This window comes from Mobula hypostoma, chromosome 19 (genome assembly GCF_963921235.1).
Source record: "Mobula hypostoma chromosome 19, sMobHyp1.1, whole genome shotgun sequence".
NCBI classification, from domain to species: Eukaryota; Metazoa; Chordata; class Chondrichthyes; order Myliobatiformes; family Myliobatidae; genus Mobula; species Mobula hypostoma.
This window is the reverse complement of record NC_086115.1, coordinates 35,793,074-35,809,634: the sequence shown is the minus strand read 5'-3', so window position 1 is coordinate 35,809,634 and position 16,561 is coordinate 35,793,074. Positions and strand designations below refer to the sequence as shown.

At 40.3% G+C, this 16,561-nt stretch overlaps 1 protein-coding gene across 3 annotated transcripts in view; it reads right to left on the bottom strand.

Annotated features, from left to right (window-relative positions):
- hectd2 (HECT domain containing 2) overlaps positions 1-16,561 on the bottom strand; it is a 136,140-nt gene that overhangs the window by 43,889 nt on the left and 75,690 nt on the right. For all 3 annotated transcript variants that reach the window (XM_063071179.1, XM_063071180.1, XM_063071181.1), the window contains 3 exons: positions 16,239-16,362; positions 5,453-5,549; positions 2,633-2,740 (listed from right to left, as the gene is read on the bottom strand). In XM_063071179.1, the coding sequence (XP_062927249.1) occupies positions 2,633-2,740; positions 5,453-5,549; positions 16,239-16,362 (329 nt within the window). The remainder of the gene's footprint in view (positions 1-2,632; positions 2,741-5,452; positions 5,550-16,238; positions 16,363-16,561) is intronic.

Below are 16,561 nucleotides of genomic sequence, written 5' to 3'. Positions count from 1 at the left end.
GCAAAAATTATTTATTTACTGCACAATGCCTTCAGTCAAACTGGCCAAGGCATAGTTATAATCAGGTTATGGCACCACTATTATGTTCTGTAATGGTGTTCATTTACCTAGAGTTAGGTTCTGTGTAATACAGTTAAATTGCACAGTCATGACTTGATTTCAAGATTTTCCCATCAAAGTTTGAATCTATAAATTAATTCCATATATTGACAAGTTTTCTGTGAAATCCTATTTGTTGGTAGGACTAAATTTCCCTTCTCGTCATTTGAAGCTGTGTTCTGTTTTTCATTTGTCATGTATAATATTTCAATTAGCCTAAATCCACTTGAATATCACATCAGGACATGTTCTACTGAAGTTTCAAGCGTGTTCTGTTTTCATTCCAAATCTACTTCTCCAGAAATATAAAGCCTTTTTGTAGGTTACTATTCTCTCCATCTCCTTTACCTATTCACCTTGTGAGAGCCAGATCATGACAATTTATTGGATATAATGTGTCCTCAACAACCTCTGCGGCTATAATTAGACAGTGTTAGTGTAATCATGAAAGCCTTCAGAATCTTAATGTCAACTTTTGTGATATCCCATCAATAATTAACTGGCTGAATCTACACCATTGGATCTTTAGCTATTTTATTCTCCTTCCTCATATTTGAATCTGGTTGCCCAACACATCGAGCTTTTCTCAAAATAACCAAAAGAATTAGGCTTGGAGCAAGTAAATTAGAATATGAGCAGAAGTACTTAGTTATTCACGTGAGTACTCATTCCACAGGAAAGTTACCTTCTCACAAATAAATATTGGATTTCATTTTGCAACACAATTGGAACAATTATATTTTTCTCATTCCTCCTGGCATTTGTTTCTTTGAGGCAATTTAATTCTGAAGTTACTTTGAACATAATGGATTATTCCTGAAAGTGAACATGATAGACCTTATAATGACAAAAGTCTCATTACTTACATTGAAGCTCCTCCAGTGAGGTTTGTTTGTGTGCATATGCACTCATTCACACCCTTAATAATAAATCACTGTTTAAAAACTGACAAATAAGAGGATAGTATATTTGACATAATACCTTCCACTGCAACCTGATTATCAAAACCTATTCCTGAGGGTGGCTGTATGACTAATGATGTCTACTAATCTGCTCAATCACTCCATACAGTATGTTGACTCCTATCTATTTAATACTATTGGATAATTTCCTACCTATTTTCCTCAAAAATTAGTAATTTTGAACCCTATTTCAATGATTAAGCTGGCAAAATATACTCTACAACAAGGAGTAAAAACAATTATAACTAGAATCATTGCAGCTGCTCATGGTTGAAACATCTTTAGACAACAGTATTTATTTCAAAAAGTGCATTGTACCTTCGTATGTCTGTCTTGTTATGAAAGACATTTAAGTATTGGCATATGAAAATAAGTAGCATGTTCTTGTTGAGCAATTTATAATTAATTCAATTAAAATTAACTGCACCATCACATGACATTTATAATTCAAAAAGAGCTACATTTTGTCATATTCTGAATTATAAAAAGCAGATCAAAGGTGTGAAAGGTCTACATCTTGCTCAGTGGTGGGCAAGGTACATCAGATCAGTCGGGCAGAGCAAATCACTGAATGTTTGGTTGAAGGGTGGTTCCTGCAAACTTCTACAGTGTATGAAACATGAGGAATAGAATACAGGCCTTTCAATTCAATGTGGGAAGAGCCTCTCCTTTGTATGCTCATCATTGTGGAGTGCAGGTAGAACTTCAGTTTTAGGTGGCAGTGTTACCCTGTGGGACTTGTACCCTGTTGTTGAAATGTTGGATGGGGAACGGGTAGGAAATCAGAACTGTGAGTATTCCTTGGAGGCTTAGGAGGGGACAACATGACTGACTGTTGGCAGGGAAGGACTAGAATATGATTGGGTTTGGGCAAAGATCAGGCTGGGAAAACAGGTGTGGGAATCCCAATAGAGGGCTATTACAAGGATATTTTGATTTTTTTTATAGCGGATCTACCTGAAACTGGTAATAGTGCTGAGTCCCATGATAAGTTTTCAGGGTACTTTTTGTTGAAGTTGATAGGAAGGAGGAAAGGCTCAGGATACAGGAAAATATGGATCAGCTGGTGAATTGGGTAGAGCAATGGCAGAGGAAATTTAATCTTGATACTCCAAAGCATCTTTAGAGGTATAGTAGATATGGGTAGAATATACTGTATGCAATGATTGATCTGGCTCCAAGGCATATTAAAGAAGAGGGAGCTTGGTGTACAAGTCTAAAGATACCTGAAGCTGGTAGCACGTGTAGATAGAAATGCATACAGGTTGCTAGTTTTCATTAGCTAGGGCACAAAGTACAAGAGCAGGGAAGTTATGGTTCAGCCAGCAGTCTGGGAAAGCAGATGACATGTAGTTAACATTAAGTCTGGAGTAGACCTTCCACATGGGTTGAATTCTATAGGGATAAGCTTGTTGGCCTTGTAGAAATACCGTTATTAATTCAATGCTATTGTACCACACCTTCACACAAATTTGTTGTTTGCAGTATTAAAAAATTGTAATTCATCTATTATAGTCCTGATAAAGAGGGACTAATAATAATTATTAACAAAAATTAAGAATCCACTTTACCTCATCCAGAGAATCATTAACCAGATGCAATCGTCTCACTTTAATGTTTAGAAAAAGCATGTTCATGTCTGGCCTCTGTCTGCGGGAAACTTTATCAAGCAAGCTTTGCTACGTGGAAAGAAAAGATACAACTACTAACTACAAAGGTTTTTAACATTTGCAAACAACGGAAAATATCTTTGATTCTTTATGAGATGAGAAAGATGAGGCCAGGAAAAAGAACTCCATCACTTTTTGCCCATGCAAAAAGAGGTTTTCAAAGTACCTTTATTTATTCTGATCAACATTTTATTCTATTGCGACCAATAATCAAATTAGATATTGGCGCTTCTCCCTTGAACCTTCAAAGATCGAAGCTCAAAGGCAAACTGGAGTCCAATAGTTGAAGCCTCGTGGCCAATGACTGGAGACTGGAGGCCTGTCATGGAGGTGGAGGAATGTCCGTGTGTGTGGTGGGAGGAGGGAGTACTGCAATTTGTTTGTTGTTGTTGTTCTGTTGCTTGTTGTGTTCTGTGCTGTTCTGCCAAGCAGTGTGGACATGTTATGTTGGCACTGGGCTGCCTCCAGCACATCCCTAGGCCTGTTGATTGTCAGTGCAAATGATGCATTTCACTCAATGTTTCCAGGAACATGTGATAAATAAATATGAATCTGGATATATGGCAGTACTTGGTGTATAAACTGATAACAGTGTGTTCATTTTTACCAGTTGTTATGGAATTAGAATATTGTGTATTTAATATTTCAGTAATATTTGAGTAATATCATAAATATATTTGATTAAGCATTGTTTGTTTGTTTCAATAATTAATTATGGACTTTATGTAAAAGTACGGGAATGGCATACGTCATTATGCCACCACGTCATAAGTGTGTGCTTCACTTAAAAGTAAAGCAATGAAGCCTACAAGTTCTCCTGGCTCCATGTTTTATAGAGTCATAGGAAAGTACAGCTCTGAAACAGGCCCTTTGGCCCAACTAGCCCATGCACCGTGAGCCTTATCCATGTTTCCATACCCTATGATAGGGAGCACAGTGAGCGTAATCCATGTTTACATTCTCTATGATAGGGAGTACAATGAGCGTTATCCATGTTTACATTCTCTATTACTGGCACAGTAAGCTTTATCCGTATTTCCATATGCTCTATTACAGGGAGCCTTATCCATGTTTCTAAACTCTACTACAGGGAGTAAGCTTTATCTGTATTTCTATATGCTCTATTACAGGAAGCACAGTGAGCCTCATCGAGGCTTCCGTATGCTGTACTACAGGGAGCACAGTAAGCCTTATCCATGTTTCCATGCTCTGTTATAGGGAGCACAGTGAGCCTTATCCAAGTTTCCAATCTGTATTACAGGGAGCACAGACCACATACTGTAAACTGCTTTCTCCCATCGACCTGCACCAGGACCATAGCCCTCCATTCACTTACCATCCATGTACCTGTTCAAACTTCTCTCAAACATTGAAATTGAGCTTGTTTGTACCACTTGTGCTGGAAGCTTGGATCACACTCTCACAACTCTCTGAGTGAAGAAGATTCCTTTTCATGTTCCCCTTAAACTTTTCACCTTTCACCCTTAACCCAAGACCTCTGGCTGTTGTCCCACACAATCTCAGAGGAAAAAGCCTGCATGCATTTACCCTATCTGTACCCCTCATAGTTTTGTACAATGCTAACAAATCTCCTCTCAATCTTCTATGATCCAAGAAATAAAATCCTAACCTATTTAATCTTTCCTTACAACACAGGTCCTCTAGACCCAGAAACACCCTTGTAAATTTTCTCTTTCAACCTTACTGATATATTTCCTATAGGTAGGTGACTAAAACTGCACACAATACCCCAAATTAGGCCTCACCAATCTCTTATATAATTTCAACATAACTTTCCATTTCCTGTACTCAATACTTTGATTTATGAAAGCCGATGTGCGAAAAGCTTTCTTTACGACCCTATCTACACATGACGCTACTTTCAATGAATTATAGACCTGAATTCCCAGGTTTCCTTGTTCTACCGCACTCCTCAGTTCCCTACTGTTCACTGTGTAACACATACCCTGGTCAGTCCTACCAAAGTGCAACACCTTGCACGTCTGAATTAAATTGCATCTGACATTTTTCAGCCGCTCCAGATCCCACTGCAAACCACGATAGCCTTCTTCACTACCTACTATACTTGGTGTCATCTGCAAATTTGTTGATCCAGTTAACCACATTATCATCCAGATATAGATGAGAAACAGCAACAGACACAGCCCTGATCCCTGCCGGTCTCTAGTAGTCACAGGTCTTCAGATATTCAGCCATCTACTACCGCCCTCTAGCTTCTCCATGAAGCCAATGCTTAATCTACTTCACTACCTCATCTTGAATGCCGAGTGACAGAAGTTCTTGACCAACCTCCCATGCAGGATCTTGTCAAATGCCTTTCTAAAGCCAGTGTTTTGTAGTTACAAAATACAGCATTGAGCAGTGTTTGTATCTACTTCGTGACACCATTCCAACTTAAATGCAAACTCATTGGAAAGTATTGTAAGGATTCTTTGCATGAGAGACTAATAATTCTGTGGAATGTTGAACAGCAAGTCCTGTCAATAGAGTTTGAAAACTGAATCTTCAACAAGGTAAAATCCTAAAAGTAGCTGAGGCTATAATTTGAATTTCACCTCACACATGAGAGTCCCAGAATATAAAATATATACTGCTATATGCCCAGAATATAAAAATATATACTAAAACATGTTGTCCTTGCAGATATAAATGATCTATCAACAACACTCGGTCAGGATTGATTCCACAAAATCTACTTACTCTGGCTACCGTGATCATCTGCTGTTCAGAATCTCTCTGGATTATAACCTTTTTAGCTGCCAGTGAGAGAATGAAAGGGAACTGGCAAAAGGTAAACCTGTAGTGTAGTGAAAAAAAGGCAAAGTTGACAAAGTCTTCTGTAGCACACCACTGCAACCATTATATTTAAAAAATACCTCAGAGAGTTCATGTTTAACTAGATCTTTTAAAAAAAACACCGCTGCTGAAAGGTTAATATTACAGGGCAGTACACATCCAGCGGCTTACCATTTCAACATATGTTCCACTCAAACGTACGGCCAAGTCAGAGAGACTTTGTGGAACCACACGCACAAGAAATTCTGCGGATGCTGGAAATCCAGAGTAACACACACAAAATGATGGGAAACTCAGCAGGTCAGGCCACGTGCATGAAAAGGAATAAAGGGTTGAGGTTTCGGGCCGAGGCCCTTTATCAAGAGATGTGATTCAGTGCTGATAACCACTGAGACCAAAAAGTACTCAGAAGACAATTACATAGCTGGACCGCAAACACTTCAAAAGTAGGTGAACACAAGGAATTCTGCAGATGCTGGAAATTCAAGAAACACACATCAAAGTTGCTGGTGAACGCAGCAGGCCACCATTCAGGGCCCCAGACAATCCTTTCAGGTGAGGCGACACCTCACCTGTGAGTCGACTGGGGTGATATACTGCGTCTGGTGCTCCCGATGTGCCCTTCTATATATTGGCGAGACCCGACGCAGACTGGAAGATCGTTTCGCTGAACACCTATGCTCTGTCCACCAGAGAAAGCAGGATCTCCCAGTGGCCACACATTTTAATTCCACATCCCATTCCCATTCTGATATGTCTATCCACGGCCTCCCCTACTGTAAAGATGAAGCCACACTCAGGTTGGAGGAACAATACCTTATATTTTGTCTGGGTAGCCTCCAACCTGATGGCATAAACATTGACTTCTCAAGTTTCCGCTAATGCTCCACCTCCCCCTCATACCCCATCCGTTATTTATTTATATACACACATTCTTTTTCTCTCTCTCCTTTTTCTCCCTCTGTCCCTCTCACTATACCCCTTGCCCATCCTCTGGGTTTCCCCCCCTCCCCCTTTTCTTTCTTCCTGGGCCTCCTGTCCCATGATCCTCTCATATCCCTTTTGCCAATCAACTGTCCAGCTTTTGCTCCATCCCTCCCCCTCCTGTCTTCTCCTACCATTTTGGATCTCCCCCTCCCCACCCCCACTTTCAAATCTCTTACTAACTCTTCTTTCAGTTAGTCCTGACGAAGGGTCTCAGCCCGAAACGTCGACTGTACCTCTTCCTAGAGATGCTGCCTGGCCTGCTGCATTCACCAGCAACTTTGATGTGTGTTGCTTAAAAGTAGGTGAGAGGCTTTCAAAGCAGGCATGCTGGAAGACAATAGAGTCTGAGCTAACACTGTCACGGTTGATGGACCTGCAATATTTGAAGTGGATGAAATGCAAGTACAAGTCAGATCAACTAATCGAAAAAGAAGATGCAGGGTGGACAATAGTTGAATGAGCTGCAACCCTTTAGAACTGACTACTCATTTGTGAAATTAAAATTAGGGATTTTCAATAAAAACTTGATTAGCAAAGCTCATACCCTGTAGAAAGATTACTTAAATAGACCACATTTAATTTCAGCTTGCCTGCATATTTATTTTTGAATACAAGTTAACTGCGTTGACAAATATTACAAATACTTACATCATATCAAACAGCAATGTAATCAAAATGTCCTCAGATCAAAACGTCCAAACATAATTTTTAGGTGTAAGTGTTAGAAACACAAGATTTAATGCATTAACTTACATTTATATTCACAATACGATGTCCTGCTGATTGTGCTGAATATATTTTGTTTAAATAATAGTAAATAATAATAGTAGTAGCAGTGGGAGGAGAAGATGGCGGCGCGACGCAGCTCGCAGTGGCCACTCCGGTGAATGATATCTGTTATCTGTCAAGTAGGGTGCCCTGCACAATCCTGATTTGATGGAGACAGATGTGAGAGCACGGAGGAACATCTGGTGAAACTTCTGAAATGCCTGCTTCGCTGCCGCTGCTACAGTGTGATCCAGAATCTCCAGAGGGGAAGGCCCTGGGTCCTCGGCTTTGCTTGTTGCTTGGCGGCCAGGGCTGGGTCGAAGCGCTCGGCAGAGGATGGTGCTCGGTGTCGGAGGGTTGGTCAGAGGCTCGAAGCTTTCGGACGGACTCAGAGTCCGCTGCGGTCGGGTGCTTCCAATGATGCTGCATCGGCAAGTTTGCGGCGCTTGGAGGTTCATGGCAGGGAGAGTTTCTCCCTTCTACCGTCTGCATGAGATGATGGGGCTATCGGGACTTCAGACCTTTTTACCGTGCTCATGGTCTGCCCTTTATCAAATTACGGTATTGCTTTGTACTGTTGTAACTATATGTTATAATTATGTGGTTTTGTCAGTTTTAGTCTTGGTTTGTCCTGTGTTTCTGTGATATCTTTCTGGAGGAACATTGTATCATTTTTTAATACATGCATTTCTAAATGACAATAAACGAGGACTGAGTGTCTTCATAATCTAATCTAATCTATCACAAGTTTTAATAGTATACTATAGAAAGTGCAATGAGATTATAAGGTTTACAATAACCCATTCGATACAGTGGAAATAAAATTTGGGACATCTCCTGTGAAAACACATTTACACCACGGTGCTGCAGAACTGTGTTGTAATGTACCCATTGTGCTTATGGGGGCACTATTGTACTGTATTTGCAAATTGATAGAATTTTATTCTGCTTTGCATTAAACACACACAAGAAAGGGAAAAAGTAATTTGTACTTCCTATCAGTGACACTTTCAAGTGATTGCAAAAACTGCTGATTATAAAACAGTCTAAAAGTACAAAATACAAAATTTCATTTACAAGCTACTAGTTATAGTTTCTCGGCATTTCAACTAAGATGGAACAAAAGAGATGTCATTTGTTTTGATGTACGTGACCTAGAAGACCCAGAAGACAGAAAAACGAAGACAAATAGAATCATTAGTCCACATGTCAGTGTTTAGGTGACTGAAAGTGAACATAGCTGCTCTTGCTACAGTGACATAAAACGTTAAACTGGCAATTGAGTGCGGTATCAAGTGTGTGTTGCTCTGCTGAAGGTGTCATTTCCTGCTGATCATTGAGCCTCAATCTCCTCCCTCGAATGAGTGCAAAGAAATGCAATGGCATTATATTGACCATCATGGAGTTTTCCCCAATCTCATGAGCAGGATCATTCAATATCATTTTACACCATGTAAGCAGGTCCTTATCCAACTATAGTTAATTAGGTCTTGCTCAGTACTATAAGCCGCTCTTTTTCAATATTATAATACTTAAGAAGTAAAACAATAAGTTAGAAATATCCTGAAAGGGATGTAACATGTGCTGTATAGTTTTAAGACCTACTCTATTTTGATCAACATGTCATTTTATTTCAACCAATAACCAGACCAGACCTGTGAATATGAGGTAGCACCTGTGAACACAGAGCATGGGTCTTTTAACCCACGGTGCTGTGCTGACATAAACTCAGTGGCTACTTTACTAGGTACTGGAATGGAGCCTGATGTGGCCTTTGGCTTCTGTAGCCTGTCCACTTCTAGATTTGACGTGTTGTCCCTTCATTTACGCTTTTCTGCACACCACTGTGGAAATACGGTGTTATTTGAGTTACTGTCACCCTCCTAACAGCTTGGGCCCATCTGGCCATTCTCCCCTGACCACTCTCATTAACGGGGCACTCTTACCCACAGAACTGCTGCTCATTGGATGTTTTTTTGTTTATCGTGCCATTCTCTGTAAACTCTAGCGGCTGCTGTGTGTGAAAATCACAGAAGACCTGCAGTCTGTGACATACTTAAACCACCCAATCTATCACCAACAATGATTCCACAGTCAAAGTCATTTAGATCACCTTTCCTCCCCATTCTGATGTTTGGTCTGAACAACAACTGAACCTCTTGACCACATCTGCATGCTTTTTTTTGCAATGAGTTGCTGCCACCTGATTGGCTAATTAGATATTTGCATTAATGAGTAGGTGTACAGGTGTACCTAATAAAGTGGCCACTGGGTGTATATAAACCTACTGCATCCACATCACTCTCTGTTTTTCTACACCTGCCTCTACCAACACTCTCAGGCGTCTATCAGTGTGTAGAAAATTCCTAGGATTATCCCTATTACTTTTTTTGCTCAATGAAACAATGTTTGCCATCTTCCAACCCTTTGGTACTACCCCTGTGGCCTGGGAGGGTGCAAAGATAATTGTTAAAGCTGTAGCGATCTCTTCCACTGTTTTCCATAGTCACCTGGCATATATCAACGTCTAGCCTTGTGGATTTATCTATCTTAACGTTTTTCCGAAGCCCCAACACTGCCTCTTTCTTAAACTTGACACGTTCCAGCGCACTAGCCTGCTCTGACCTCACATTCACCACTGAGCTTGGTCTATAAACTGGAAACAGTGGGTTTGCTGGTGGAAGTTCCTGGATGAGCCTGCAGACTGAGCTCAGACTAAAGAGGGCTACAATTCTGATGACCCCAATTTCAACTGGTGAAATGCAACCACTGTGAAATGGAATCACTTTCACCTCGGGCCTATGAAACGGACAACTAAGATCAAGTGGAAGCCCGAGAGTTCTGAGAAAATTTCTTAAATTAAAAACTGACCTGTCAACATTTGTACTTGGATCATGAAAGCACAGCTCTGTGTTGTGCGAGAAGCAGAACAATGAATCCTAGGAAAGATCTTTAGAGGTGAATCACCAACTGTGAAGCAATTGCACGGGCAGGGAAAAAGATAATAAGCAAACACTTTAAACATCTAACGGTAGGGAGCATCTTTCACCTGAGAGTGTGCAGTAACAATCCATTAAGAAAGGTACCTCCTTCAATGGGCTCAGTGTGTTATCAACGCTGAGCCCAAACTGCACACAAGCAGAGGTTCCAAGCAATAATAAGTCAACAGCAGCGGGAAAACTGAAATTATTTTTTTGTCCGTAATTTCCATTATCAAAAGCATTACGCTAGCCACACAGTATGTTGCTTTTGTTAGCAATTAAGCTTAGTCGCCTTCAGCTGCCTCCCACTGGAAATTGGTGACTGGAATTAAAGTACTGCAGTAAGCCTGAACACTTTCTCCCTTGCTCTGAAAATTACTGACAGGCTCTGGGTTTGCTGTGACAAAGACTAGTGGTGAAATAAGATTGAAATAAGTTCACTATAGCAAGATAAGCTTGTACGTGAAATTTGCCCCTAAACAAAACAACAGTTTTGCCAAATGTTTCTGCCCTTGAAATTCCAGGGCTATTGAGTTTGGGACACGGTATATCTGAATGAGGGGTCCCAACTCCATCACATTCACCACATCAATAATCAACACTAGATTGAAGGAAAATAAGGAAGAGGAGTATGGTGAATGGCTCCTTGGACTGTTGTCAGGATACTTGAACCAACAAATCATATTACACATGCTTCTGTAAGGACAAGGATAGCTCCGTGGAAAGTAAGTCTCCCCTGAAACAGAAATGGCCGATGACATTGCACCAGCTGAAGACAATGCAAAGATTTGATGAAACCCACACAGCTGCCATTATCTTTACCAAATATAATGTTGGTGCTTGGATCTGCATTTTATTTGTGTTGCTAGTTTCAGGCTTCTTTCCAGTAGATTTCTAGCAAATTTCTGTAAATCCGTGTAGTCATGAGGTCAGCGTCCCAATGTTAGCTTTCATTTTGAGAGGACTAGAATATAAAATCAAGGATGTAATGTTGAGGCTTCATATCACAAGGCAATGGTGAGACCTCAGTTGGAGTGTTGTGAGCAGTTTTGTGCCCCTTATCTAAGAAAGGATGTGCTGACATTGGAGCGGGTTCAAAGGAGGTTCATGAAAATGATTTTGGGATTGAAAGGCTTGTGATATGAGGAGTGTCTTTTGGCTCTGGGCTTGTACTCACTGGAATACAGAATAATGAGAGCTGACCAATTTGAAACCCAGTGAATGTTGAAAGGCCATGATAGAGTGGTTGTGGAGTTGATGTTTCCTATGGTGGGGGAGTCTAAGACCAGAGGAGACAATCTCACAGTAGAGGGGTATCCTCTTAGAATGGAGATGAGGAGGACCTTCTTTAGCCAGAGAGTGGTGAATCTGTGGAATTCATTGCCACGTGGCTCTGGAGGCTAAGGCATTGGGTATATTTAAGGTAGAGATTGATAGGTTCTTGATTAGTCAGGGTATTGAAGGAATATGGGGAGAAGGCAGGAGATTGGGGCTGAAAAGGAAAATTGGATCAGCTATGGTGAAATGGTGGAGCAGACTCGATGGGCCAAATGGTTGAATTCTGTTCCTACAGCTATGGTCTTATGGTCTAAAACAGGAGCTGCCATTGGTATTCGTTTATTATTGTCACATGTACCAAGATACAGTGAAAAGCTTGCTTGCATACTATCAATACAGATTAAATCATTACACTGTTTTGAACTAGAATAACAATGCAGAGTAAAATGTGAGACCTACTGAAAGAGTGTACTGCAGATAAACAATAAAGTACAAGTTCGTAATGAGTTAGATTATGAGGCTGAGTCCACCTTATCATCCTTAAAGTCCGTTCAAAAGTCTGATAACAGAGGGATAGAAATTGTCCCTGAGCCTGATGCTACGTGCTTTCAGGCTTTTACATCTTCTGCCCTGTGGAAGAGGGAAGAAAAGAGAATGTTCTGGATGGCTGGGGTCTTCGATAATGCTGACTGCTTTACTCCAGCAGGGAGAGGTATAGACAGACTTCATAGAGGGGAGGCTGGTTCTTGTGGTGTGCTGTGTCCACAACTCCACAGGCACGTGCAGAGCAGTTACTACACCAAGGCCGTGATTGAATGGTGAATCAGGCTCAATGGGCCAAATGGCCTAATTCTGCTCCTATATCTTATGATTATGCAGAATGCTCTCTGGTACATCAATGAAAAAGTGGTAAGAGTCAATGGGGACCTGCCTAATTTCTTTAGCCTCCTCAGGAAGTAAAGGTGTTGGTGAGCTTTCTTAGCCATGATGTCAATGTAGTTGCTCTAGGAGAGGCTATTGGTGATGCACTCAACCGTCTCAACCTCAATACCTTCAATGTAGGCAAAATCATATGCATCACCACCCCCCGCCTTTCGAAGTCAATGACCAGCTCTTTTGTTGACACTGGGGGGAAGGTTGTTATCATAACACTATGTCACCAGGCTCCCTACTTCCCTCCTGTACTCTGACTCTTTGTCATTTGAAATGCTGCCCACTACGATGGTATCATCTGTAAATCTGTAGCTTGAGATGGAGCAGAATATGGCCATGTAGTCAGGAGTTTACATGGAGCAGAGTAGGGGGCTAAGAATGCAACCTTGTGGAGCGCCAGTGTTTAAAGTAATCATAGGATCCAGAGTTTGGTGATGAGCTTGCTTCGAATAATATTGAAGTTATTTAGTTGTAATTATCTTGTTCTGCCTCTAGAGGCACTCTTCATTTTGTATGCAGCTTGTTTTGTCCAAATATCACTTCCTGTTTGTAAGTTGTTTCTTAAGCGGGTTAATTTGGATTTTGACTTAGAGCAAACATAGCAGAAAGGCATTCATCTCCATCCACACTTTGTTTGCCCTTGGCATAACAATATCCGTGAGTCTTAAACTTCCTTAATTTTGGTAAGCATTTGGTAGATGTACTTTGAAAGAAGTATTATGTTTATTGTTAATCACTATTAAGCTATTGTTGCGCCCTGATTACACTCTAGTTAAGGGCATGGTTATAGAATATTGCATGTGTGTATTACCTTCTTTAACGCTGATCATGAGAATAATCAATAAAGTTAGTCTGCAACCATTCTGTATTGAACCTGATATGTATTTTACTTTCTGCAGTTTCACAAAGTTTTCTCATTAAAAACCCTGAAGAAAGCATCTGGTTTGGGTGATTTTTGAGAAAGTATGTAACTCCCTGCCTAGCTTCATACACAATGCAGTGCAAAGGCAGTTGACATCCACTCCCCATTTTAACCCACTCTCAGAATTAATTGTTTACCCTAAATCAGTCTCACAAGGCAGGAGTTTCTGCCTGATTATGCTGAATTTCTTGCTGAATTTGCCTAAAATTGGTACAACTAATACAATTTTTGCCTGGTTTTAAGTTCAGCAGAACTTGAGCATTCACAGTCTTTCTCCCTGAGTCATGTAATGATGGGGGATAGGGGGGCATTCTCTCCAGGGTGACATAACCACCACTGAGAGTTTCCAGCAAGTTTGGTCACTGGGAAAACTTTTAAGAAGATTCTAAAGAATTAACTTTTGATGAAGGAGCCCCAACAGGCCCAATTTAAAGACTTCTAAATGTACTTCATTGTTACTACCACAGTCCATAATAGATAAAACATATTCTGCTTATTTGCCATGTCATTTTCAGTCTTTATAAATTAAGTTATTGGTGGTGGATTCACACCGTGAAATCAGGTATTCTTTGCAACTCTTCTTCATAGGCAGTCACTGGTGTACAATAATAATTTGCTTCCACATCAGTTTGGTGGGTTCGGAGAAGGTTGACTAAGCCAATGTAGGAACCACAGGCTCTTCCACTGATGGGGAAAGGTTAGATGGAGGAGATAGGTGAGTGTTTTGTGAGTAGCTTCCTTCCATCACTTACACAGGGCTTCCATACAAGTTTGAGATTAGATTAGATTATGAGGACACGAAGTCCTCTTTTATTGTCATTTAGTAATGCATGCATTAAGAAATGATAAAATGTTCCTCCAGAATGATATCACAGAAACACAAGACAAACAGACTGAAAAACTGACAAAGACCACATAATTATAACATATAGTTACAACAGTGCAAAGCAATACTGTAATTTGATGAAGAACAGACCATGGGCACGGTAAAAAAAAGTCTCAAAGTCTCTTGAAAGTCCCATCATCTCACGCAGATGGTAGAAGGAAGGAAAAAACTCTTCCTGCCATGAGCTTCTAGCGCCGCAAACTTGCCGATGCAGCATCCTGGAAGCACCCGACCACTGCCAATTATCAATAGCCTCCCAAATGCTCTTCTACACTTTTAGTAGTAAGGGACCAGAAATTATCCAAAGACGACATGGATGCTGCAGATTTGTGCTTATGTGCACATTCAGACTAAACTCCAAGTCATCACTGTGTTTTAAAGATAGAGATGTCACCTTGTTAGATAACCAATTATGACCCATGGCTGGAAGTCCAGTTGTCCAATGAGCTGCAGCAATATTCCTCTGGCAGCAATTCTTCCAGAAAAGCCCTGCCTCAAGCCAGCCAACTTTACCCACCTTCCTGCACATCAGCCACCAGCCTGTGGTAAATATGAACCCAAGAAATCAGAAGCAGCAGTTGGAGACTTACATAGTGAAGATCTTCTTTTCACAGGTTATTACTTAAGAGTGAGGATGACTTGCACCCATTTCAGTTCTAAGGGTTCTAAGCTGGCTTTTAAAACTAAGCTGAGCCCTGCAGGCCCCACTACAAGTGGGGTAGGGCGTTGGGACAGAACGGGCGGCTTGGGAGATGATGTACCACTTCCACACTTTACAGCAGGCTTCCATTGGCTCCCCCAGCACCGGACTAGAAGGCTCTCAGTTCCATTCTGAATACTCCTCCTTCGCTTTGAGAAGTTGTGGGCCAGCAACTCCACAAGTCAGTGGGGTTGCTACATTTCTCCATGAAAGCTTTGAGAAGATCCTTGTATTGTTTCTTCTCTCCTTCACTAACGCTTGCTTGTGACATAGATCTGGAGCGTCATTCGGAAGTTTGGTGTTGGACATACTAGCTTACTTTTTACCTACATTCAACTCAATGACTCCTGCAGAATATTCCTCTCTAGCGGAAAGCTGATTTTTAGCTGAAATTTCAGAAGCATGAGGGCTAAGAAACATAGCAGGAGTAAGCCATTTATATTCTTCATGCTGCTCCATCATTCAATGGGTTCATGGTTACAAATTGGTTCATTCTTTTACGTTTGTTACATAGATTAATCTTTATCTCAGTACAATTTTACTGTACTAAATTCATATCCCTTGATTTCCATCCATTGATCTATTAAATAGGTAAGAAATTTTTCAAAGATTCATTATCACTGGATGAAGAAATTTCTTCTCACTAGAGTCCTGAATGACCCCTTACTTTACAACTGTGACCCCTGGTTCTAGATATCCAAGTCAGGAAAAAATATCATGCCTGCATCTCCTGGTGTAGAGAATTCAACACAAAGTTGCTATAATGGAATACATTGATGGCTAACAACCAGGGCAGATTTCAAGGAATCCCGTAGCACACGTTTTAGAATGCAGACAATATAAACCAAGTAAGCATAGAGTAGGTGAAGAAAGTTTGAGTAACCAAGAACCAGTATTATAGAAAATAAAATTAGTGTTAAGCATTAAATCACAATATTCAACACTTCTCCTTCACAATTACCAGAATGAATTAACTAAATTTTGAATCAATTTGAAGAACTAATCATAGAATTTTTTTTACCTTATTAGTTAATCCCAGACTTGGGGAGATGGTATAAGTCATACGTTGTTACTGATACTTAATTATCAGGCTAGAAAATGTTAAGTAACATCAAACTTAAAAATCGTTAAAATGCATTGACATAGAAATTATGTAAATCAATAATTTGTTAATTCTATAAGAATACATAAACTTCCTTCTAACTTCAGATGTGGATTCCTCCTTTCATTCTCACCTGTGAGAATTTCCACAACACTGCCAGGTATGAAAGTCCTCCATGAGATCAATATGGTCCAAGGTGGAGTTGTAGAAATCCATGAAGGGAATAATTGGAGGATTTTCCAGGCTATTTGCTGCATCTGTATTAATGGTACCGATTAAAACATCACTAAAATTTAACAACTGCCATTATGTTCATCATCAAAACTCCATGGGAATTTACCACCTTGAGTAATAATCATTAAAGCAACACTAAAATTTATTATCTCTAATAACAGCAACCATTACAACACTAGAATTTAACTACTGAATAATGGCACCTATTACACCACCACTAAT